The sequence below is a fragment of the Lynx canadensis genome, chromosome F2 (assembly GCF_007474595.2).
Source record: "Lynx canadensis isolate LIC74 chromosome F2, mLynCan4.pri.v2, whole genome shotgun sequence".
NCBI lineage: Eukaryota > Metazoa > Chordata > Mammalia > Carnivora > Felidae > Lynx > Lynx canadensis.
In genome coordinates, this window is record NC_044320.2 from 34929687 (window position 1) to 34954915 (window position 25229).

Here is a 25229-nt window from a genome sequence, read left to right on the forward strand (position 1 = left end):
CATGCAACTCCTCCGAGAGTCTGTTGAGAATGCTACGGTACATGCCCACAACCCTACAAACTTCGCTTGATTTCATCTAGGTCACCCAGCAAGACCCTCCCTCCCTTACTTTTCTTACAAACCCACAGTTTCTTCTGGCTCGGGTATCAATTTTCCCTTAACTTTCAGCATAATGTCCTCAGCCGGAAGGCTTTATCGGAGTGTCCCAACCTCTTCCAGCGTGTGACACTCCTAGGTTTGTGTGGGAGAGAGGGAGACAGAGAAAGAGAAACAGACACAGAGGGAGACAGAGACAGAAGGAATTTTTGTGCAGGGAAGAGAAGTTGGGATTCCAGATGGTCCAATGGTTGGTGGTCCCCATTCTACTAAGGGCGGAAGTGACTCCAACAGAGCGGGGTTGTGTGCGTGCCTGTGGGGCCTGTGCGTGTGTGCCTGTTCCATTAGTTCTGGGGACATGAACAATTTGTAAATAAGATGACTTTACAATGACTGAAGAACAGTCAACTGAAGATCTTTAATGTCACTTTATACAATCCTTTCCTACACAAGTTTTAAAAGAGAACGCTCAGTACATGGGAGCCAGGGGGTATGGATTCCCCTCAATCCTGTCCCTGAGAAGCTTTTTCAGGAGAATACTATTAAACAGCTCCCTAGCTCTAGAATGTATTCGGTGTCCACTAAGAAATGCAACAATCTTCATCTCCAACCCGAGTTCTACAATGTTTACCAAGCACGTGTATTAGAAGGTGGTGTATTAATTTGTACGTCCGTTCGCCAGAACATGCTGGACAGCGAAGTAGCCCAGAGGCTCCCTCATCTTTCAGTTACCCCCTGGGCCAGTGTCTCACCTCTGCTCACTCCAGAGTCTCCCCCTTTCCCATCTCCCACCCTGGTGGATGAAGGACGGTGTTTCAGTTAGACTCTGAGCTGCAAGTGTACCAAAGGCCGCAGCAGAGCTATGTAAGCCCCAGCGGCCCGTCTGACCAGTGAAAGACAGTTCTGAGAACAGCAAATGTTCCCTCTTTCTCCTCGCTCGTCTCTGCTTTTTTCCTCATTCTCCGGAGCCTGGTTAGTTCACGGAACGAACCCTGCTTTACGCCTTTCCTCAAGGATGCAGACAAGACCCACACCCAAGCTCTGCCTCCTCTGCCTGGCTTCACCCTCCCCCACCCCTTCCCCTTGAACGGAAGGCACTTAACACCTACACGGCACAATTTAGTTCTTGATTCCACGCTGCCAGGTGTCATGACAATTAGATCACGGGTGTTGGTCTTGTCTTTGCTATGAGAAGCTCCCGGACAGGTACTGCTCATTGATGATATCTCCTGACACTGTGCTTTGCTCATAGCAGGTACTCACCAGACAAACACTTGCCTTTATATAGAGTCTTTCATCGTGAGGGCGGGCGAGCAGAGTCGGGCTACCAACCCACTACAGGCTGGGCTGTGGGCTGAGGGGTGGCCTCCTGCTTCCCTGAAGCATCCCGAGAGGCACTGATGTCCACAATGCATTCCACGGAAATGCCCAAGACCCGGAAGGCCCCTCTGGCCTCTCCTAGCCCTTGTAAACTCAGTTTTTTGGCACTTCTTCCCCAATCCCTCCACGCTACCCCTCCTTGAACTCAATTTGAGGCATTTGTGAAAGGGGTATTTTCTTCTCCCCATCCCTGCCGCAGAGCACAGTACGGGCATTTAAAATCATAAAGTCTGGGGGCGCCTGGGTGGCGCAGTCGGTTAAGCGTCCGACTTCAGCCAGGTCACGATCTCGCGGTCCGGGAGTTCGAGCCCCGCGTCAGGCTCTGGGCTGATGGCTCAGAGCCTGGAGCCTGTTTCCGATTCTGTGTCTCCCTCTCTCTCTGCCCCTCCCCCGTTCATGCTCTGTCTCTCTCTGTCCCAAAAATAAATGTTGAAAAAAAATAAAATAAAATAAAATCATAAAGTCTGGCTGGCAGGTGGGATGAATGAATGAACTGCTGGACTAACAGAGCGTGCGTAGGTAAGTGGGGAAATGAAGGAACGTACCACTGCCAAGAGCACCCTGGGTGGCGCCTTCCAGAGGACAGGGATTCCTGTTTGTTTAGGACCCGTGTGGGGATTCCATGGACTCTACGGGTGAAATGTTTTCAAAATCATTTTCAAAAATTTGTGACTGAGAAACAAGAATATTTATAAATCAAATCATGGCAAGACACTTGTAAGTGTACCTCTACGATTCGGTCCACACAAACATACTTATTTATACCTAGTTCCTGGGTAATCAGTTTTTGAGATGTTCAATGTTTTTGCTTCACCACCTGTATTAGAGGGCCATTACTTCCCCCAATTGAAAGCAAAATAGGTCTGCTATCACCATCAATATTCTTTAACCTTGCACTTGAAGGAAGCTTTTAAAGAAAAAAGGCTGGGAGAGCTTTAAGATCCCATGCAGAGTTTCTTAACCTTAGTTACATGTTTGAATTACCTGGGGAGGCTTTCTAAAGTCTTGAGGCTCAGGCTGTACCTTAAATCTACTACCTTACAGTCTCTGGAGATGGGACCCAAGCATCAGCTTTTTTTTTTCTTTTTTAAAAAAGGTCTCTTTTTTCTTTTTTTTAAATCTTTCTTTCTTTCTTTTCTTTCTTTCTCTCTCCCCTTCCTCCCTCCCTCCCTTCCTTCCTTCCTTCCTTCCTTCCTTCCTTCCCTTCCTTCCTTTCCTTCCTTCCTTTTTCTTCCTTCCTCTGTTTGTTTGGCGTCCATATTTTTTTTTTTTTTTAAATTTTTTTTTTTCAACGTTTATTTATTTTCGGGACAGAGAGAGACAGAGCATGAATGGGGGAGGGGCAGAGAGAGAGGGAGACACAGAATCGGAAACAGGCTACAGGCTCCGAGCCATCAGCCCAGAGCCCGACGCGGGGCTCGAACTCACGGACCGCGAGATCGTGACCTGGCTGAAGTCGGACTTGGCGTCCATATTTTTAAAGCTCCCCCAAGTGATTCCCATGTGCCGCCAAAGGCTGAGAACCACTGTTCAACCCACCCACAGCTGAGACCATTGAACGACTCACCGTGCACACGTGAGCGTGTTTGTTGTGTTCCCTGCAGCAGTCCGCTCTGCAACCCGCCCGTGTCTCATTCTGATCCCTCCCCAAGGGCTCCTTCCTCCTTCGCACTTATTTCTGTCTTGGCAATCATGGATGGCTCATGGGCATGTCCATGAGGATCCGATTCAGGTGAATTAGGCTATCATTCTGTGCTAGCTAGCACTTTGGGAAAGCTGTATTTCTCCACTCATGAACTTTGAACTGAACTTCTGTGCCTACAAGAAATTTCAGGGATTGAGCAGAGCAGATAGTTGAAATCAATCACAGGGAGGTTGCACACCATCCTGAACCCGAGCTGGCCGTTCTCCCTTATCAGTTATGTAGAGAAACGAAAGCTGCCTAGGGACACCCCACCCTCGGTCCGTGGACATGCTTCCCCTCAGTCCCGCGCGTTGGCACTCCGATCTTTGCCCCAGTAAAACCCCGGCCCATTTCGCCGGCCGAGCCACACTCTGCGGTGCTCCCCACTGCAGCAGCTTTAACAGTGCTTGCCTTCTACCTACCGAGTCTCCGTGTCTGCTTCCCCAGTTTGGTTTGTGGGCTAGGCCATTTCACTGGATCTTTTGGAAAAACAGTGTGGGGATGCCCACCCAGAAACTCTCTCTTCCTAGGATTTGGCGGTAGCTGGTGCGGAGGAGGACTCAGAGAGGGCAGACCTCCCCAGCTCGTCTCTCGTGCCCCACCGCCAGTCCTACGCCCACCCACCAGGCAGGGTTCCCGCAGCGATTGAACCAAGAGACCTGCACACAGCGCGGGTGGATTGCAGTTATGTATTCAGTTTCCTACCGACTTAACTAACATGGGCCGCGGGAAGAGAGGAGAGAAACACTGGAAGAGCTGCCTGACTGAAGTAGGTGCCTTTCACTAAGTCATGCGTTCCTACGCTTTACAAAAGCATCTTCCTACAGGAAAAGCGACTCCCGCAGGGATAGCAGGGGCTGCAAGGGTCACAGGGGTTGCAGGGGTTGCAGGGGCTGCAGGGGCTGCAGGGGCTGCAGGGGTTGCAAGGGTTGCAAGGGTTGCAGGGAGAGGTGCAGGGGTAGCAGGGAGACTCGATCTTGACGCAACTGCCGAGCCCGTAGGAGTACGTCACGTCTTTCTCGTCCACGCAGGGCGGCAGGCTGAACTCTTTGCAGATGTTCATGTAGCTGTACTTTTTCGATCCGAGGCAGTCGTACCTGTTCTCCCGCTCTGCCGACACGCACACCTTTCCGTCCTTCACCCGAACTTTGACTTGATCCGGTTCAAAGCCGCACACGTTTACCGATCCTAAAATGTTACTGCTACAGCAAGAGGAGGCCAGAATTCTATTTGTTGTTCTTCTCAATCTGGAAGTTAGAAAAAAGGAGAGGGTGGGAGGAAGAAGCTCAGATCTCAGACACAGCTTGAGAAGCAATATTTTGATCTGTTTTTCATTATTATTATTATAATTTTTTTTTTTTTTTAAGTTAGCCCTGGGCCCCTCTTGGGGCTTGAACTCAGATCAAAGGTCAAGGGTCACATAGTCTACCACCTGAGCCAGCCAGGCGCCTGATCTCTCTTTTTTTTTTTTTTTTTTTTTTTTAATAGTAAAAGGAACACTAGTCATTCTGAAAAGTCAAACTTTTCCCCAAGTGTATAAAGGAAACGCTGAGAGTCCACCCGTGTAAATCGCATTCTGCCACAGGTAAACCTCTGTTAACAACAGATGGTTGCTTGAAGTTCCAGATCTTTCTCTTGCATTTAAATCCCAGATCCTCCTTTTATTAATTGTGGAAACTTGCTTAGTTTCCTCATCTGTAAAATGGAAATAATAACAGTACCTACACCATAGGTTTTTTGGAAGATTAGATGAAATGATGAGCGTTGCTTAAGATTGTGCTTAGTGCGTTAGAAATCTTGCTTAATTATTACTGTGATCGTTATTATTACTACTATTATATGTAGACTCTTAAGAGTTTTTTTAAGGGGATGCAACTAATAAGATATCATTTAAAATCATTATAAAGATGTCTTTCAGCCTCAGAACCCAGCCCTGCTACCCACAAGATTGGAGCCACCCTGGGCTGTCACACAGACCCAGCCTGAAAGTTCCATCAACAAATGACAAGGCAAAAGTGCCCTGACTCTGCCCTGCCCACCGGGGCCTGTCTCTTCCTGCCACTGTGAGACTGCTCCAAATGCTGGATGGCTGGCACCCTCTGGAACAGTGAGCTTGGAGGGGTCGTGAACCGGATCCGGGTCCCATCAGCGTGCAAGGGCTAATTTTGTACCTCCCTGGCCCCCTCCTACCCCCTGACCTCCTGTTGACCCTTGAAATCCATGTGATGGGGTATTTATACTATGGAAATGGGAAAACTCTACAAATGAGGGCTTTTTATCTCCTGTCTCCCACCCCCACGTGGCTAGCTGTTAAATACCACTGTCTGCGGCCCCTGGAGCGGCAAACACGGGTCCCCGGGGTCCCTATAGAGCTGCCTTGTTGCCGCTCAACAGTCCTGTGTGAATCCTTCATAATAACAAAATAACAACAGCAGCTCAGGCTAATTGAACACCCGTGGTGTGTCGAGAACTAGTAACACAAAGTGCCTAAGGGCACAGGCTCTGGAGCCAGAGCATTTAGGTTCAAGCGTTGGTTCTGCCGCGTGGACAAATTACTTCGATTCTCTGTGCCTCAGTTTCCTCATCTGTCAAATTGGGACAAGAGTAGTAACCTACTTCTAGGGTTGTTGGGAGGTTTAAATCAGTTAATGAACGAAAAGGATTTATTGTAGTGCTTGGCACACAGGTTGGGCAGCCCGGCATTAGCCTTACGTGCTCTGGCTTTCCCTAGGGTCCATTTTCTTTCTACTTGGCGATCCTTCCAAAGACAACCTAATGTTCTGAAATGGTCTTCTTTTTATCCTTTAACATAAAAAAAAAATTTTTTTTTTAAACTCCGTGTTCTAAGAGACACCTGGCACATCTTGCAACACTTGGCCTCCAAAGGAAGGTTTTGGAGCACGTGATTTCTAGAACTTTTTCCAGTTTGACAAGTCTGAACTTTGCAGTTGGATGATTGGTTTGAGAGACCTTTTTAGTTCTTGCCTTTTAGGCTGAATTTTGTTTGTACCCTGCTTTTTGTTAAGGAAGTTGTATGAGTTCATTGTAGAAAACTTAGAAAATATACAGATAAGCAAAAAAAAAAAGGAATAGGTCGCAAAATACCTGTAATCGTACAGAGCATCTCACATTTTGGTGCTCGATTTTCCTGTGTGTGTGTGTGTGTATTTCTACATACATATGTAGATTCTTGTGTGTGTTCTTATGAAGTCATGCTCTACGTACTGATCTGAATCTGTATTTTTCACATGGTTGGCTTAACAAGCGTGAGCCCTTGTACCAAAGGTTCCGAAGCAAGGCTCTTAGAGGCTAATTTGCAAAATGACGCAATGGACTGCTGTCCTGGAAGACACCAAGGCCAACAGAAACAGCTTGCGCAAGGCACCCAGAGGACTGTGAGGGTCACTGAGCTGCATTTCCGCCTCCGGCCCCAAGGAACCTGGGGAGCATGGGGTACAGATGTCTTTCATGCCCTGGGTGTGCCAGGGTACCCACGGGCCATACTAAGGAGAAAGCAAGAGAACTGGACTAAAAAAAAAAAAAAAAAAAAAAAGGTCTTTATCTCTGTGGAAAAAACAAAACAGGAGAAAACGCACTCTACTTTCCCTGGATGGGCAGAGAGGAGCTCACAAAGATGTCCCTCGCCCTCTCTGGATGGGCCAGGACCGGGAAGCCTGAACAGCCAAAGGCAAGAGTGAAACAGAGAGCAGAATGGGTGCCCCTGGATCTCTCCGGAACCTCCCATGGTGTGGACGTGGAATGAGAAACCTCAAACCCTGGCACGAAGGACCACAAAGGTCCTCACAAAACAGGACCAAGGATCCCAGGCAGGGGTGCCAGGACCCCTCACTACTGCTAAACTGATTCTGCTGAAGGCCTCCTGCCCTCCCAGATATGGATCTGGGAGCCAGTTCTACAAGCCAAAGTGGGCTTCCAGATCCTTCTCCTCCCTCCTGTCATCAATCTGAAGTCTTGGAGTGCAATTGCATGTTGTTGTTGTTGCTCAGATTCCCCCTCTTTCTCTGGCCGGGTCACTCTGGCCCCTTTGCCCCTGCGGCAGCTGCACAGAGGTCTCACAAATCTGAGTCTTTGGGAAATTGCCTAAAAATTCTAGGCCAAGGGAGGTGTCTCCTTCCTTTGGCTTCTTGGTCGGGGCTGATCTGTGGGGTGGGGTGGCTTTAGGAGAAATTGCAGGAGCCACATTTTACTTGTCAGATTTAACTGACTCCTGTCTGGCCAGGTACCTATCACCCCATAAGGGATTTTCCATGGCTCTGTAGTGTTCTGGGCAAAGGTGGTGGGGGCGGGGGGGGGGGGGTTGCCTCCTATAATTGTTATTGTGAGGCTGGAGCTTGGCCACAGCAAACATAGGGAAATCAGCCCCCTGGCTCGTTGCAGAATCCTCTCAGGGAAGCTGAGGGAAAGCGAGTGGACAGATGGGGTCCATGACTGCCACTCGGGAATACACGTCTTCTCCCTACTCGAGCTGCAGTTCACCTGAGTGTATCATCACCAACCTCCCGAATGTGCAACATGCTGCCCTCAGCAACGGTGAGCTGTACGGTCAGCCATTTTCACAAAGCCATAAGTGAGCTTCAGCCTGGTGCTGAATGAAATAATGAAGGTGTCAAAAAGAGGCCTATCTCCACCCAGGACCAAAGGGAGGTAGGCCTTGGAGTACTGTGCTTTTTCTCCTAAGTTTAGACCCCTTCCAAAGACCCACCAAACTCTATTCCTCCTTTCCAACTCATCTTTCCCTTTCTCTTCTTCCTTCTGTCTCTTCGCCTTTCCTGCCTTGTCTCTCTTCTGACTTTTGGATGATATTGAAGAACAGTGTCACTCCGCGGAGGCAGGGTAGCAAATACAGGGGCATCAGAGGCCCCAGCAGTGCTTGTTAGAACACAGGTGCTGGTCCCCACCCCCAGAGTTTCCAACTAGCGGCTTGAGGGAGGAGCCAAGAATTCACATTTCTAAGCAGTTCCACCTGATGCTGGTCCTGAGCCCATTCTTTGAGAACCACTGACGGGCTGGTTAAGCACAGGAATCCCAGACTCAGGCAAATCTGGCTTTCCCAGCTCCTAGTGGTCAAGAACACTGCTCCTAAATCTGTTTCATCATCTCTAAAACAGCCAAGACGTCGCAAGGATCAGGTGAAGATGAAAGGCGGCACATAATTTTCACTCCATAAAGGGTAAGTATCTTTATCAGGCTGGACCGGGCTCCACCTTCCTCAGACTTCCCTGAAACCTGAGGCTTTAAGTGACCCAGCCTCAAGTCCTGTGTCATTAACCAATAAGGTGAAACCAGATAATAGACATGCCTTTGGCCTAGATGGACAGCCATTCCTGCCCCTACCCCCTGGGGTGACTGGGCTCGGAGACCTGTGGGTATGAAGGAATTATGGGGAGGGGTAACAAGGGGCCACACTCTCTTCCCCCTCTGCAGGGACTCTGAGGGAGAGACTGCTCTGCCCTGGCCTATGGGTCAGAGCATGGGGAGGTAGAAAGAGTTCCCTGAGGTACAGCTGGGCCCACAAAGCACTCACCAAGAGGCTGTCATTAGCCTCACCAAATAAGAGCGAGTCGGTGAAAACCTTGGTCTTAGAACAGGAAGGGGTAAACAAGGAACGAAATGAGAGGGCCACTTTTTGAAGTTTGCAGAAGATGGTGCCCCTCATGTGGGGACTTTCAAGAGAGATTGAGACCCATCACAGATAGTTGGGTGAGTGGAGGAAATCAGGCTGAGTTTCTGGGTATTAAGCAGCAAAGGGTGCGAGCCTGAGCCCAATGAGCCCCTCCAGCTCAGCTGCAAATCCAGCATTTGTCTGCAAGGCACCGGGGGTCGGAGCTGAGAAGGGGGCTCCGTCCATTAGATGGTCAACCCCTAAGGGCAGGGCTGAGGAAGGGCTGGTGTGCATTTGTCTGTGCCCCTTCGGTATAGAGGAAAGGGAAGCCCATGAAGTGTGGTAGTGAATCGGGGACAAACTTAAGACAGGCTAGTGGCATGGCTTCTTACAAAGGGAACCAGATTCAGTCACCGTAGTCCCTCTAAATCCAGAAGAGGAAGGAAGAGTCAGGGAAATTGCTAGTGCTTGCGGTGCAAAGGGTAGTTGGGGGAGGAAAAGAGAATATCAAAGAAGGTGAAAAAAAAGTGGAAGTACTTACTTGAGTCTCTACTAAGGAAGATACTGCCAAGGTGCTAGGTAAACAATGGAAATGGATTGGACCTTCTATACCTGGTCTAAAAACACACACGTACAACACACACTCATCAATCAACTAACATACACGCGGGAATGCTCAGGAAACTTATGGGAGAAATGAGCCTTCTTAACCGTTGTTAAAAGAGCAGGTTGACTCTCAGACAGAAAGACAATTCCAATGGGGTAATGGCAGCTATCGACCGGGGAATCTTTCCTGTTGGACAAAGAACCTTCAAGACAATGCAGCCTGGCGTCAGAAAGGGCATGTCATACCTAACCAAACTGTTAGCGTTCTTTAAAGGGATAGAAGATCATGTGAATATGACTACTAAACCCACAAAGCCTTGGGCAAGTTTTCACAGCAAAGATTGTTTAAAAAAAGTGAATCAACATGATATTTCTGGATCTACTTAGTCATGGATTGGGAGCTAGCTGAGAAATAAGGAAAAAGAGGCATTTCACTGGAAGAAAAAAATATTAATAGTCGGAGTCCTCTGGGATTGGGGCTGGATCAGGCTTTAACATTTTCATCCATGGTCAGGAAAATTGAATATTTAGGTTTGCGGGTAACAACACAAAGCCTTTCTGGATAGTGAAATGTCAAGCTATCAGAAATAGAGCATAGGAGGGTTTCACAAGGTGGTATGAATGGGAGGAAAGTGGCTGGGAGGAGACACAGCAGGCAAGACTGAGGTCATTTCCAGAAAGGACTCAGCGTTATCAGTTCAGAGACCAGGGAATTAATGTAAAGACATCACCAGCTTCACATACTGCCTCAGGCACAGGAAAAAAGTCAGCAAAATCCAGACATTGTCAGGAAAAGTATCACAACGCATAGAAAGCATCATCTCTTATATAAACCACACTGCCGAGAAGTAAGTTTGAGGTTGTGTCTATTGCATGCCAAGAAGTAGGGGCTCCTAGAGCTGGTGGAGGGCACCCAGGGGGTGGACAACAGAGAGGCACCCTTATCTGAAGAGTCTGGGGAGGAGGGCCAGTCAGGAGACAAAGGCTGGAAGAACTTGGATCAAGGGTATTCAAGGATTCAGAGGCACAAAGGCAGTAGATACAGGCCTGCTCACAAGTAACCCTTCATGTAGACCAGTTAAAGAAGGAATTCCTAACTCCCAGTGTGCAAAACTTATATAACTTGATACTCTGAGCCGTAAAAATAAAAACTATTTCAGGGGCACAGAGGTGGCTCAGTTGGTTAAGCATCCAACTCCTGATTTCAGCACAGGTCATGATCTCGCAGTTCGTGTGTTCGAGCCCTGAGTTGGGCTCTACGCTGGCAGTGTGGAGCCTGCTTTGGGTTATTTCTCTCTCTCACTCCCTCCCTCTCTCTCTCTGCCCCTCCCCTGCTCTCTCTTTCTCTCTCTCTCTCTCTCAAAATAAATAAACATTAAAATAAAATCTTTTTTTTTTTTTAACGTTTATTTATTTTTGAGACAGAGAGAGACAGAGCATGAACAGGGGAGGGGCAGAGAGAGAGGGAGACACAGAATCTGAAGCAGGCTCCAGGCTCTGAGCTGTCAGCACAGAGCCCGACGCAGGGCTCGAACTCACAGACCGTGAGATCATGACCCGAGCCGAAGTCAGACGCTTAACCGACCGAGCCACCCAGGTGCCCCTAAAATAAAATCTTAAAAAAAAACACAAAACTGTTTCAAATTGAGTGTAGATTTGTCTAAACGCAATAGCCCCATCCCAGACTATTGTCAGAGGTCCATTCCTGATCTTGGTGACTGATGACTTGGACAATAGTTGCCCTATTGTCCTTTCTTCTGGAACATCCTGGTCACTGTTATCAAGTATCTGTCTCTGTCTCAGACTCTATCTCTCCATCTGTCCATCCATCTATCCATCCACCTACCTATCTATCTAATCTATTAATCTATCACCTGCCTCCTTAGCACAGAAGGCAGCACGTCAATCTCAAAACCTATTGATTGTTGGGATAGGAACAATGTTGTTTAAGGATAGAAACTTGCAACGAGTAGTAAATAAGTCTCAGAGATCTAGTGCACAGTATAGTAAATACAGACAACAATGTTGCATTATAATCATCAAACTTGCTAAGAGACTAGAATGTAAATATTCCAACCACTAAAAGGAAATGATAATTATGGAACACGGGAGAGGTGCTAATTGTCACTACAATGGCAATCATTAGAATATAGAAATGTATCAAACATGCTATAAATTTGCACAATCTTACATGTCAAGTATATTTCAATCAAAAAATCTGTCATCCATTTGTGCCCATCTTTTTAAAAGTAGTAGCATATTAAGTAGTTTTTCTTGCCTTTTTCATGTAATACATCAACACATAAAATACTTCATCAGCCTGCTTTACATCTACTTAGCATCCTAGTGTATAGACGTACCATAATTTATTTAACCAGAGGACAGTACTTTCAACAATTGTTTTCGTCAGTTGTACCAGACTGGATGGCATGTAGCGGAAAGTTAGAAAACCTTCTCCAGGCCATAAAAGGAAATGCAATCAAACAAAATTGTAAAAAGTGGCTTTAAACATTACCCAATTCAATTAAAACCCTCTCGACTCTGTTCTGAAAGCTGCGACTCTCAGGTCTGTAGTTCAGGAGCACAACTTTTGCTACTGCCGGAGAGGGCGCCGAGGTAACAGGCCCAGCTCCAGATGGGTTTTAAGTGGGCCTGGGGTTGGGGCATGGGAGAAGGGTTCTCCTACAAAACCGAGGGAACGCCTCTGTTGTTCAATTTTCTCCCCTGCTCTTAGAGCCTCTGGCGAACATTAAGGATTTGATCAATTGTTATTGCTTCTCCTGTAGTCATTTCTGTAAGCCCAAATCTACTCAAATCACTTTACTCATAACCAGAAAAAATGTTTAGTTTGCTCCTTCCAATAGCTTTTTAATGACACCTCCTATTTCTTTCCCTCATTAAAGCCGCATTATTTATCATGTCGGCACTCCTACCATAAACCAACACAACCTTGGCAATCGACATCATTCCGTTGTCTTTTGAGAATCTTACGGTTCCTGTCCTGGACCCATTTACTCTTCTGTTCTTAAATCTTTGCTAAATCACCAGAGTTATTATCTTGAGCCCTTTTCGTCTTTGTCCGAGTACCAGCTGTGGCATCCCCTCCCCCATTTCAGCTCAGAAGGTTAATACACCGGCTATGAAAAATCTTAAAACGTGCTTTTACTTGGCAAGCTCTCTCTTTTCATCTTCTATGGCTCTAATGGCTTTCCTCTCCAAACTTCTGAGAGATGGTCGCAGGCAGTAAAGCTTGACGTCACACAGGCAACACGGATAGAGGTCGCACAGGCCACAGGAGCGCGCTCGCTTCGAGTAGCACAGGCAGTACGGGTAGGGGTGCAGGTCGCAGCAGCAGTATGGGTGCATGTACAAGTCGCAGAGGCATCGCGTGCATTCGTCGATGCATCTCAACTGCCTTAGTTCTCGGTCCACCTTCTTTATGTCCCTTCTAACACTGTCCAAAAGACAACTCAGTGCAGCCATTACAGTCACACCTTATTGTTTTGTGAGTACCTTTGGGAAATGGCACTCAGGGGGGAAAAAATTGTTCTAAGCTCTTCTCAGAAGTTTCTTTTAAAAATAAATGAGGCCCACATGATTCACTTACTTTAAAGCTTGTGTTCTATGACCTCACCACCCTCCAAAGTATGTCATAGTCTTCTGGTTACCATGTGAACTGCACACAGTCACGGTCTCCAGAGGCCCTCCTTAGAGTTACACAGCTACTCGCAGAACCATCCTAATGTTGAGATTTCATTTACCTTGAAGTTGGATGGGTCCCCTCAAGCAGTCATGGCCCTTTGGGGTTCATGGGGGTAACCGTCAATGTCCTTGGCTTGTGTCTGTCCTTAGGCCTGGCTACAGCTGCAAAGGTCTTGGTGTGGGTGATGGAAGGAGCTGCCTGGCTCCTTTCTCTATGCCCTTCCAGCTCCAGCCTTGACTTGACATCTAGCCTTGCCCCTTATACTCTAGGATTTGTTCTGACCCCTACATTTCTACATGTAAAAAGCTTGCTTTCTTCACTGAGCTTTCCTGCGGTTCTTCTTACCAAGTCATCTCAGGTCAGCCTTTGTCCTTGACCTTCTTAGCCCCAAGTCTCTGAGTCCTGCCCATTCTTTGCTATCTGGTATCCTTGCTGTCTCAGAACCTCAGTTCTCCAGTGCCTGGGGTCCTGCTCTTAAGCTCCCATCTCCTAGTGCTCAGGCTCCTGTCTGTCACCACCTCCCAGCAACTTCACCTCGGTCTGTGTCCAAGCCTCTAGATGCCTTGTCCCCAAGGGATTCCCAAGTGTTGACCCTTGATACTCTTGTAGCCAACTGCCTGAAGTTGCTTGAAGTCAACTGCCTGAAACCCTCATTTGGGCCAGTTTCCTGTGCTCTCAGCTGGATCAATATGCTGGACCTTGGGCTCAGCCTCAGCCTTGGTTCAGGTACTTTTACTCCTCTGGGCCATTCCCCTCAACCTGCTCTCCAGCTCTTAAATCCCCCTTTTAAGACGTAGGGTACTTGAGGACAAGCAGTTGGATGTGGCAACCAGAGAAGGAGGTAAGAGCCAGGTTTGAAGGGACTTGTGGGCCGGCTAAGGAGTTTGAACGAGCACAATGAAGAATGACTAATTTTCTTTTCTGTTGAGAGAAATTGAAAGGAAAGTCTGATAGCTGCATAGAGTCCCCAGCATTGTAAGGGGACAACAGCAGAGGTGACTCCTGATGGAAAGCAAAGACTGCCGAAGTCTGGACTGGGGATCATGGCTGTAGGATGGCAAGAAGGAACCCAGTGGGGTCACCTTCCCCTCCCATCCACTCAGGCGCATCCAATATACTCTCCGCATGGCAGCCAGAGTGATTTTCATGTGTAAATCTGTCATCCGCCCCAATCCCACCCACCCTTTTCTGTCCTCCTAGAGCAAGGGCCAAAATCCTTATAAGATGCTGAATAATAGGGCCTTTGCCTACCTCCCCATCTCCGCCCCCATCATTATTCCTGTAATTCATTATGCTTTGGCCACAATGGCCTTTCTCAAAGTCTCACTCATTCCACCTCATTCAGGACTTGTGCATACACTGTTCTCTCTGCTTAGAAATTAAACTCCCCACCCCATGCCCTTGATCTAGTTAACTCCTGAGGCATTCTTTAAATCTCTTCTTAAAGGTCCCTTCCTCAGAGAAGCCCTCCCGGTCCCCCAACTAAGCACTTATAACTCTGCGTACTCCTTTCATAACATCGTTTCTCTGTTTCCCCGACTAGACTGTGAGCTCTATGAAGGCAGGGACCTCGTCTACTTTTGCTCACCATTAGAGACCTAATGCAATGCCTAGGGCTCAAGACTTACTAAGTGAACAAATGAGTGAATTAAACAGAACTTCGTGAACAGAATGAGGACGGAGTGAGGGAGGAATCCGTAATGATTCCTAGGTTTCTAGCTTGGCAGGATCGTTGCCATTGACTGAGGAAGAAAAGTAAGTTGGGGGGATATGCTGAATACGAGGTACTGACAACTTTAAGGTGGCAATGTGGAATAGCCTGCAGATAAGTGGGTCTGAAACTCCAAAGAAAGCTTGGCCAGAGATAGAAATTCAGGAGTCACAATTCCATACATAGTTGGAATCCTGGAGTGGCCAAGATCATTCAGGAGAAGAAATAGATTGAGAAAAGAAGAGGGCTCAGGTAGAATCACTCAAGGAACAATAACAAGAAATGGAGGAAGTGATGGAGTTCATGATGACTCATAGAGAGGTGAGAGCCTCCTACACTGAAGTCCCTTGTGTATGACTAGACCAAGCCTAGTATTCCCCAGTATTCCCCAGTGTTCTCCAGCTATGAGCCAGGGGGCCCCTCTCTGTGCAGATGAGATGTCTTAGTAAAGGAAATAAGTTTCCCTGGAGGTATTAGAATGGGAGGCTGGCCCCTGACTCACATGGGATATGTCAAAGCAAAAATGAATCATCCTCCTCTTTGGACAAATGCTAAAGTCTTTCAAGAGTGATTCCACCCAATTCCGAAGAGTGAACTCTGTTAATGGGAATATGGCCCACTTTTTTCCTGAGGGCTCACTGCAGGAATTATAGAGCTTTCTCTAGCTCCAAGTGATAGACTTCTGAACTCTTATATCATGATGAATTCTATCCCTTAGCAAATGTCAGCAAAGGTTAGAACAAGCAAGCTTTTGGTTTTTGATTCTTAAATACACAGGTTCAGGAATTTAAGTACACACACCTGAATATACATGGCACATTATGAAGCTGGTTACAGCTTTATTTTAGCTAGGGTTCTCCTGTGATCCTATTCTGCCAGTGATTTTACTCTTCATCATAAAGCATATTTTTGACATCATTTCAAGTGACTTAGCAAAGGTTAACGGCTCCTTTAAAGATCAGATGGAAACGGGATCTATTCAGGTCAGAAGGAGTAGAAACTCACCAGATTCTACAGAAACCCACAGAAGTGATCTACAGTCAGTCTCCTGAAGCACAAGCACAAGGAACTTCCATGGGCTCTAACATGGAGGTGGGGGCCCTTTCCCACATAGCAGTATGCCTGTGGAGGCTCCCATCTACCCTGGCTCATGTCCAGAGAGAACCTGGACCATGGGACTTTTATAGGCTGCGTATATACATGAGTAAACTTCCTCGTTAAGATTTGAGGAGTGGATATGGTATTCGTGATCACCACCCTGCTTTGCCTGGGACTGAATAGTTTCCTGGATGTGGGCCTTTAATGTCAAAACTGGGCCAGGGGATGCAGGCTGGAGAAGAAGGTGGGAATACAAAGTGCCTGTGGTGGCCCATCCACAGTACGCTGGCCTCAGCAAGGTGCAGTCCTGTGTTTCTGCTTTAAAGGCTACTACGGAGCCTCATCCTGAGCGCTGAGTTGTCTGTGACAGCGGTAGGCTCTGACTCCTCTTTCCCCCACCCTCTCATGTACCCACAGCTCCCTTCTCCTCCCCCTCCCCTTGAATTCTGCAAGACAAATGGTTAGCTCCAATCTGGATTGTTCTTGATGACGACAGAGACCAAAACATTTCCTTGAACTTCACGCTGGAATCATTCACACGGAAGAGGCCATTTCCTTGGACGCCTGCCAGACACAGAAGGGCTTGCTTCTACCGCAGACAGTGTCCTGATTAGTTTGAGGGGGTCGAGAATGTTTATTCTCCATCTACCACCACGTAAGTGCCTAACTCCTAACAGATGCTTACTTGAACAGTAATGATAGTTTACATTTAATGAGTACGTGAGTCTGTCTGTGTCAGGCTAATCCTCACAATAACGCTATGAAGTAGAGACTATCCCCATTTTACAGATGAGACTGAGGCACAGAGTTCACCCGCAAGTGGCAAAGCTAGGGTTCCACCCAGGCGGCCGGCTTCCAGTCTCTGTGTCTTCAAAGACCAGTGACCCTTAAGACAATTTCTCTTCTCTCTTCACCTTAAAGATGAAAGAGAAATTCCATTTGAACATTAGGATTTGGGGGATTCCTGCTTCTGTCATTAGCCATACGCCTGTAGCTTGATTGCTGCACATTTTGTCCTTCAAACGGAGTAATGTGCTTTGCTAAACTGCTTCGCCCTGGGTCCCACCGACAGTCACCCTGCCATGGGTGTGACGGCTTCCTGAGTGCCTCCTCAGGGACGCGGATGCAGTCCTCAGGAGGACTTGTTTCCTCAGGAAACAAGTTTCCCCTCTCTCCCAAAAGAACACCTCTTACCAAGAATTCCTTCCCTCACGCAGCATGGAGGGCTTACTTTGTAAAGAAGCAAGAACTTTCTCTGTCAACTCATGCCAAGGAAGATGCATGCAGAACAAATAATTCCCACAAAGGAGATGCCACCTGTTTCCGCCATGGTTCTCCACAAGGCAGTGGCTTTTCTGCCTCTAGCTGGGGTTGCTTTTAACCGAAGAACATGAAAAGGAAATCCCTCTTTTGACCTAATGTTCGTCTGACTTGGCTTTGCAGGGAAAGCTCCTAGGAGCTGAAATATATTCAGATTCCTGACTCTTTCTCAACGCCCTGCAGAAACCCAGCAAAGACAGGACAAGGTACGACCCTCGATGCCAGAGCTGGAGAGATGCCAAGACCCAGGGTCCCTCTGAGCTGAGGGTCAGGAAGCCCAAGGAGGAGGTTAGGTGGGTCTTATTCATCAATATGTACATATTATTACAGACTATGTAATCACTTAAAAATAGTAATAGCAACCCCATTACATGTTAATACAAGTAATGCGTTTTTATGGGAGCTCTGTTTTCCATAACAACAAAAAAAATGAAAATGGTGGCAATATTTTGCATTTTTACAAATCTTTCCAATGTTCGGCTTTATAGAGGATGGCTAAAATATCTCCTGCTGCCTTTCAGCCTGTTGTGATATGTCCTCTTTTGTCACTGTACGTTTGCGTTAAGTAGAAAAGAGAATCTGGCTTTGCACAAATGTGTAGTTGAAAAAGGAAGAACACTTCACACCCCCGAAAGGGTCTTAGGATCACATGTTGAGAATCGCTGCTTTACTTATAGTTCTGGAAGTTATTCAGTACCTTGGCGCTTCAAAGTCACAATAACTACACTTTCCCTAAAGCATTTAAGTCAGCCTCACATTGTGGAACTTTATTATAGAGCTTTTGAGGCCTCTACCTACCTATTGGTCCCCTTCTCAAAGAACTGAACCCCAGGGAGCCTGGGTGGCTCAGTTGGTTAAGCGTCTGACTCTTGGTTTCGGCTCAGGCCATGATCTCGTGGTTGGTGGGTTCAGTCCCAGCATTCGGCTCTGTGCTGACAGCACGGAGCCTGCTTGGGATTCTCTCTCGCTCCCTCTCTTTCTCTGCCCCCCTAGCCCCCTGCTTGTGCTTGCTCTCTGTCTCTCAAAATAAAAGAACTAAAGCCCACTCCCACCCATCAGGGGGAACATCTGGGGAGACCCTGGTAAGAGTCCTTCTAAGATGTGACCTGCTTCCCATCCTAGGTGTAAATTTCTGCACCAAGTGAGGTCCCCAACCATAGCTACTCAGCCGGGTTCTTTCTTCCAGAACTTGAGCATTTGGGGACACGGACTAAGGGAATTTGAACTAAGAAATCGAGGCTGACAGTGTGGGTCAACCTCCTTAGCTGTGGAGTCCATGACTTCTAGGTCCTCCTTCAAATCTCCAATGATGAGACTCCTGTTTTAATGCATTGTTAACTTATTATCCCATTTATTTGTTCTTCTAGCAAACTTCCAAAGGTCAATGGCAACCTTGCTTCGGGTGAGCCCCACTTCTCTCTCCCTCTCTCTCTCTCTCTCTCTCAGTCCCTCATGGGATTCTCTCTCTCTCCCTCTCTCTCTCTGCCCCTTGGTCATTTGAGCTCTCTCTCTCTCTCCCCAAAAAAAGGAAAAAGCAGCTCTTTCTGTTAGCTGTTCTGTAAGATGGGGTTCTAAGCAGCAATGATAACTACGCATCCCAGGCAATATTCGAGGTGTTGGTCACGTGTTTCTGCATTCTGTCCCCACTGCCAACCCTTTGGGGTGGCTGTTGTCACTGTTTCACAGATGAGGGATCTGCAGCACCCAAAAGTGATGGCACTTTCCACGACCGCCCAGCTGGCAAGTCCCAGAGGAGAAGGGTGTGCCTGGGGCCATCCCTGCGGCCCCAGGCACGACCACCACAGGCCTTCAGGGCTGCCTGCCCCTCCACCAGCCCCCCTAACACTTCCGGTGGGAGATGGCGTTCTTGGAAGCGGGCACAAGGGATCTCCCTTAGGGAAGAAACTCTCTCTGTTCAAGAAGGGGAGGGGGAGAGGGGTCAGAGGAGTGAACCCTGAGGGATGGGGAGCCAGGGCAGAGAGACCGTTCACTCCTTGTGCCTTAGAAACCAACAAACAGGACCTGCAGGGTCCAAGACATGAGCGGGAAGGGGGAGGAGAGGGAGGAAGGTGAGGTGCAGGCCAACATGGCCAACAGAAAATTCCTCGGGCAGGAGGGTCTTTTATTTAACATACTCTTTATTGAAGAATAACATCCCTACTGAAAAGTGACAAATCAGGAGCATCCGGCCGGGTGAATTTCACAAGTAAACATACCCACAGAACGCTTACTTACATCAAGAAAAAGGGCGTTCTGAGCATGCCAGAAGTCCCTGTCCTGCCTCTTTCTTGGCGTTAGCCTCCCCGCCTGCTCTCTGGTTTTGCCAAACACTCATTTTGCCCGCTTTTGAACTTCAGGTAAGTGGAAATATACAAAAGTCTGCCTCTCACATCTCACTTCTCTGAGTCAACGTTCCAGTGGTCTCATCTCCGTTGGGACCTGCAGTTGTGTTTTGTTCCTTTTCATCGCCGTGTGGTAACCTGGGACCTAAATGCGTCGCGCAAACGCGTGCTTCCTCCGTGGATGGGCACGTGTAGGTGGACATGTAGGCGTTCTCCATCTGGGGCTGTTGTTGGGACTAAGGCCATGTGTGGTCCTTCTCATACACACCTTGGCGAACACTTATAGCGTTTTTGTGGGATGGAATCGCTGGCTCAGAGTATAAGGTATGCACGTGTTCAACTCGACCAGACGCTGCTGAACGGTTTTGCTAAGTGTGTGTACCCGTATGCAATCAGTAGCGGGCTATTTTTTTTTTTTTAATGTTTATGTATCTTTGAGAGAGAGAGAGGGCAGGAGAGGGGCGGAGAGAGGGGAAGAGAGAATCCCAAACAGGCTCTGCACTGTCAGCACAGAGCCCGGTGCGGGGCTTGAGCCCCCAAACTGTGAGATCATGGCCTGAGCTGAAATCAAGAGTTGGATGCTTAACCGACTGAGTCAGGCACCCCAGGAGTGGGTTATTTTTAGGACTAGACAATGTCCAGTCTCTGGACGCATTTGTGCTAGTGGGATAGAAACTTCCACCCCCTCCTCAATGTTCAGTAATATCAAGCACATCTCACAGATCACTTATGTGAATGGAGGGGTGTTTTTTTTTTGACAAAAATCAAAGAATAAGCTGAGGTTCGTGGCAGGGCCACGCTGATGTAAAACAGAAAATAGCACGTGGGAGCGGGCGAGGGACCCATGAGCTGTGGGTGACACCAGAAGCCCAAGCCCCGGGATGACCATGAGAATGCCAGTCCTCTATAGGGATCTTAGAGGGCACCGTGGGCATGCGCAGAAGGACCCAGCCTCTAAGTAGCCAGGGCCAGAGGGACCTCAGCCGACTTTTGGATCGCACACAGAAAAGGAGGGAAATAGTCTGCTTACTTTGACATGAAGCAGGAGACGGCTTTGTTGCGCCAAAGGCTCCGGGACACAGAGCAAAGCTCCGTCGCCTTCCACCCTTCCCCAGCAGTGGCCCCAGAGGTGCCCAGAGCAGGAGGCCTCGAGGAGGTCCCAGCAGTGCTAACAGAGGCATCCAAGAGCAGTGCGGTTCCAGGAAGCTGCCAGAGGCAGCACCCGTGCTGGGAGTCCCAGGAGATGGCACCCTTAGCTTGGATGTCAGAACTGCCCTGGGAAAGGTGACGAGAAACCTGCAGGTGGCTTCTAGGCTAGAGGACCAGGAACGTCCACAGAATGAGCTGGAGCAGTAGACTCGCAGTGGGGCGGAGAGGGCCATTGTGAGCTTCTGGGAACAGTTGTGCAGAGCTCCCCTAAATAACTAGGAAAGGCCCAGCAGAAGGCTGGGGGTGCCCAACCATGGGTGGGCGCCACCCAAAGAAGAGTGGTTTGTTACTGTTTAAGTTACTCCTCCAGGGGTGCATCTGGGTGGCCAGAGAGCCAGGGTATCGTCAGAATACTAATAATGCCTGAGTTTATGTTTCCCTTTTTAAATTTTATTTACTCCTAGTTTTGGAAACAAGTGTTTATCTCTTACATAAACAAAACTGGAGTGTTGTTTTCCTGATTTTCTCAAAGATCTGTCCCCAAGCCCCAGCTTTTCACAGGGTCCTAGTTACACCATCCCCCACAGCAGTACAGTTCACCGCCAGAAGCAGAGAAATGGGGGTGGGGGTGGGGGATGGTTGCAGGTGGGGGGTGGGGGTGGGGGGATGGTCGCGGGTTGGGGGGGTGGGGGGATGATTGCAGGTGGGGGGTGGGGGGATGGTGAGGGTGGGGGGTGGGGGATGGTGGGGGTGGGGGGTGGGGGGATGGTGAGGGTGGGGGGTGAGGGGATGGTTCTATCATCTCCTGGAGTTGCCTCATCTCTCTGATCTTAATTCGGGAAACTCCACTTTCTCAACTCAGTCCCTCAGTCTCTAACTTTCTTGTTTTTGTTTTTTTTTTTCAACAATATACTGAAGGTTTTTTGTTTTTGTTTTTGTTTTTACTGTTTATCTATTTTTGAGGGAAGGGAGGGGCAGAGAGTAAGGGGGACAGAGGATCCCAAGCAGGCTCTGCACGGACAGCAGCAGTGAGCCAGATATGGGGCTCGAACTCACGAACCTGAACCCATGAGATCATGACCTGAGTGGAAGGAAGTTGGATGCTTAACCAATTGGGCTACCTAGGTGCCTCCTGAAGGTTTTATTTATTTAGTTTTTACACTCATGGGGGACTGAAGTCCCTGAACAATCCCCCCAGCCACCCCTGCTCCCCCTCCCTCTAGCCTATGAGTTCCTCCTCGCCTCTCGCCCCCTCCCTACCGAACAAGGACTCCGGGGCTCATCTGAGCTGGGTGAGGGGCTGACAGGACACATTCCCAAAGTGAAGGGGAGCAGTGACCGCAGACATCAACACGCACCTCGCTCCTTCTTCCTCAGTGCCTTGGCAAAGCGGCTTGCTCTGTGTCACCCATGCTCAAGCCCCTCTGCTTAGCTAACACTACTCAGGCTTCAGATCTCAGTTCAAACACCACTTCCCCTGGGCGTCCGCCTCCTCTCTCCTCCTGTGTCTTGTCCTGCCTCAAGCATGCATCACAGTGGTGACAGTGTGCTCCCATGTCCAGAGCCTAAGCCTGCCTCGTGCACCCCTGTGCACGTTGCGCCCGGCACAGTGCCTGTCACACCGCAGACGACGGAGAGGATCGTTTGGGTGAAGGGACTGACAGAACACGCAAGAGGCTGCAGCTGATGGCAGAGAAGCAGAGGCGGGGAGGAAGCGCCAGGCAGGCAGGGGTGTCTGTTAGACCCACACCCCCCCCACCCCGCTCCGCTCCGCCCCCCGGACCTGTCTCCTCCCCTTTGGCTGTGGACTGCTCAGCCGATAGCCAGCACCGCCAAAGGATGAGACCAGCCTCCCCGACTCTGAGCCCAGGCATATCCTTGTGGGGGGGTTCTAAGGTTCCCACACCGCTGGCACCTTCAAGGGGACGGCTGAAGGAGACTTCGTCCAGTTCTATTGCCACAGCCCCGTCCTGCAGGACTTTCTTGCTCCTCCCACCATTCCCTCTTCTCTCTCGTGGGATATATACGTGCATATGCACGTTTGAACCGTTCGTTGGTCGAGATGGGGATAGTGAGTGATTTGAATGGATGTATGATAATGTGACTGAAACACTGAACTGGTACCTACAGCTTACTTGAACCACCTCCCACACCTCCCACACACAGCGCTCTTGTATTATCACCCCTAAGAAGATTATTTTTACTGTGAGTAACAGAAAGCCCAGTAAAAGTGAAAACGAGGCTAGAAAATAAAAGGGATTTGTTAACTTAGATAATTAACACATATAATCTGCATGTGTGTACAGGAGGGCTGCAGGCATGGTGTGATCAAGGCTTCACCTCTCTGGGCTTCTTCCCTCTCTGCCCTCCTCAGAGGGTTGGCCTCCTGCTCAGGCCTTCTTCCCCTATGCTCACAAGATGGCTAATAATAGTAACCAAGGGTACACATTTCCTGAGTTACGCCTGGATGAGAAAGAGTGTCTGCACTATAGCTCTCAGTGAATCCCGGGCTTCGTTCTGATGGCACCAACTGATGTCACATGCCTAGTCCTTATTGCTGTAAAAAGTCTTTACTCTTATGACAGTGCTCAGCACGTCCTGTGTAAATACTCGGTCTGGAAATTTCAAAGTCTGCGCTTCTCTGGGATTCCATCTTTAAGAACAAGGCTGATAGCTGCTGCCCTTTTTTCTCTATTTCACCAAGTTGTAAATGATGCAGGACCTGGCACCAAGGTCTCCCAGGGCTCCCGGGGAGCAGACGAGTGTTTCCTGACACTTACATTGCTAGTAGGACCACGGCCAAAGTGAAGGTTCCTTTGATTCACAAAATTATTACCCCCTTCCCATGGCCAACCATGCCAGCAGGCTTGAAATCCCTGTACCTACACTGCCCTGAAAATAAAATGCGTCCTCCCCAACTGTCTGTCATACAGTGTAATGGGCTGAATTTTGTCACCCCTGGAATTCATATGTTGAAGTCCTTTCTCCCAATATGACTATTTGAAGTTGGGACCTATAAGGAGATCATTAAGGTCAAATGAGGCCGTATAAACGGGCCCTAATTCAATATGACGGGTGTCCTTGTAAGGGGGAGGAAAAGACATGAGGGAGGTGCACTAGGGAAAGGCCACGTGAGGTCTCAGTGACAAGGCGGCCATCTGCAATCCCGGGAGGGAGGCCTCAGAAGAAACCAACCCTGCAGATACCTTGAATTTAAACTTCTAGTTTCCAGAACCGTGAGAAAGTAAATTTGTGTTGTTTCAGCTGCCTGGTCTGTGATCTTTTGTTACGGCAGCCGACCAGACCGACGCACTTGGTTTTGATCCGACTTCTCAACAGGATAACTTGCCGGCAGCGGTAGACCTGTGAGGACTGCTTCTCCAGCGACAACTGGCCCGATTTGCAGGATTTGCCAGGCACTGTGGTGTAAATGTCCTTACCGTGGCCCATTTTAAGGTGGCGGTGTGCTATCGCTGATGATCTACCAAGCCGAGAAGAGATGTATGCCATTAAATTTCACCAGCAGTCCCACCAGCTAGTGGCCCAATGTTTGTCAGCCAATCCCAGGAGCAAATATTTATAGTAGCTCGTTGTATAGCAGGATCTCATTTGCTTATTTTTGTTTTGTTTAATTTTTTAAATGTTTATTTATATTTGAGAGAGAGAGAGAGAGAGAGAGACAGAGACAGTGTGCAAATGGGGGGGGTGGGCAGAGAGAGAGAGGGACACACAGAATCTGAGGCAGGCTCCGAGCTGTCAGCACAGAGCCTGACGCGGGGCTCAAACTCACAAGCCGTGAGATCATGACCTGAGCCAAAGGCATGACCTGAGCCTTAACAGACTGAGCCACCCAGGCTCTGTTTTTGTTTTTGTTTTTAACGGTATTTTACTAGCTTTGCCTTATTCCCACCCCTAGGCTAGGATTCTCAGAACCGGAAGTAGCTTGAAAATAAAGCCATCCATGTTTCCCACTGTCTCTCTACTCCTCATCTTGTGCACTAAATCTGGTTGGCACGCTTATGGAACCAGTTCCCCTCGAGGGTCGAAAGTGGCAAGGATGTTTCCCATCTAACGTGAGATCTGCATTTTCGTCTCTTCCTTGTTTCTTCACCCGTGCAAAAGAGGTAGTTCCCAGAAACCTCTGCTTTCTTCCCATTTCCCCAACACGTTAGCCTACCTGGGAAAATATGTGCCAATTTTATATCCATCATGGGTTTCACATCTCTCCCCAGAGCGGTTCTTTAAAGTACTTCAGAATCACACCTGAGCATCGGGGTTACTTAGACACAAATCTGAATGATTAATTGATATTTTGCACTCCACTTCAATTCAGGTTGTACAGAATGTGTTCTACCAACCTCTCCCACCCCTGCCTGTGGCTGCAGCTAATGTTGAAGAATCTCCCTATCCGTATACCACGGCTGCAGGCAGCATCTCCATTTCCTTTAGTGTGAACTCTGAGTCTTTACTGAGTGATTACTAGCCGAGGTCAGAAAGAAAACCCTAGCCACTTCCGG

General features: G+C 48.4%; 1 protein-coding gene across 1 annotated transcript; it reads right to left on the minus strand.

The window, feature by feature from the left end:
- Window positions 1-3965: 3965 nt before the first annotated feature.
- ODF1 (outer dense fiber of sperm tails 1) lies at window positions 3966-12872 on the minus strand. The gene is made up of 2 exons (XM_030304524.1): window positions 12556-12872; window positions 3966-4407 (listed from the first exon to the last, which is right to left on the minus strand). The coding sequence occupies exons 1-2, from the start codon at window positions 12870-12872 to the stop codon at window positions 3966-3968; spliced, it is 759 nt and encodes a 252-aa protein (XP_030160384.1).
- Between the last annotated feature and the right edge of the window lie 12357 nt (window positions 12873-25229).

What these genes read in the sequence shown, in the direction of transcription:
- ODF1 (XM_030304524.1), bottom strand. Translation starts at nt 12,872, where the DNA reads ATGGCTGCACTGAGTTGTCTTTTGGACAGTGTTAGAAGGGACATAAAG. An exon ending in GAAAAGAGAGAGCTTGCCAA is followed by an intron (nt 4,408 to 12,555) that starts GTAAAAGCACGT and finishes TCTAACTTCCAG; the next exon opens with ATTGAGAAGAACAACAAATA.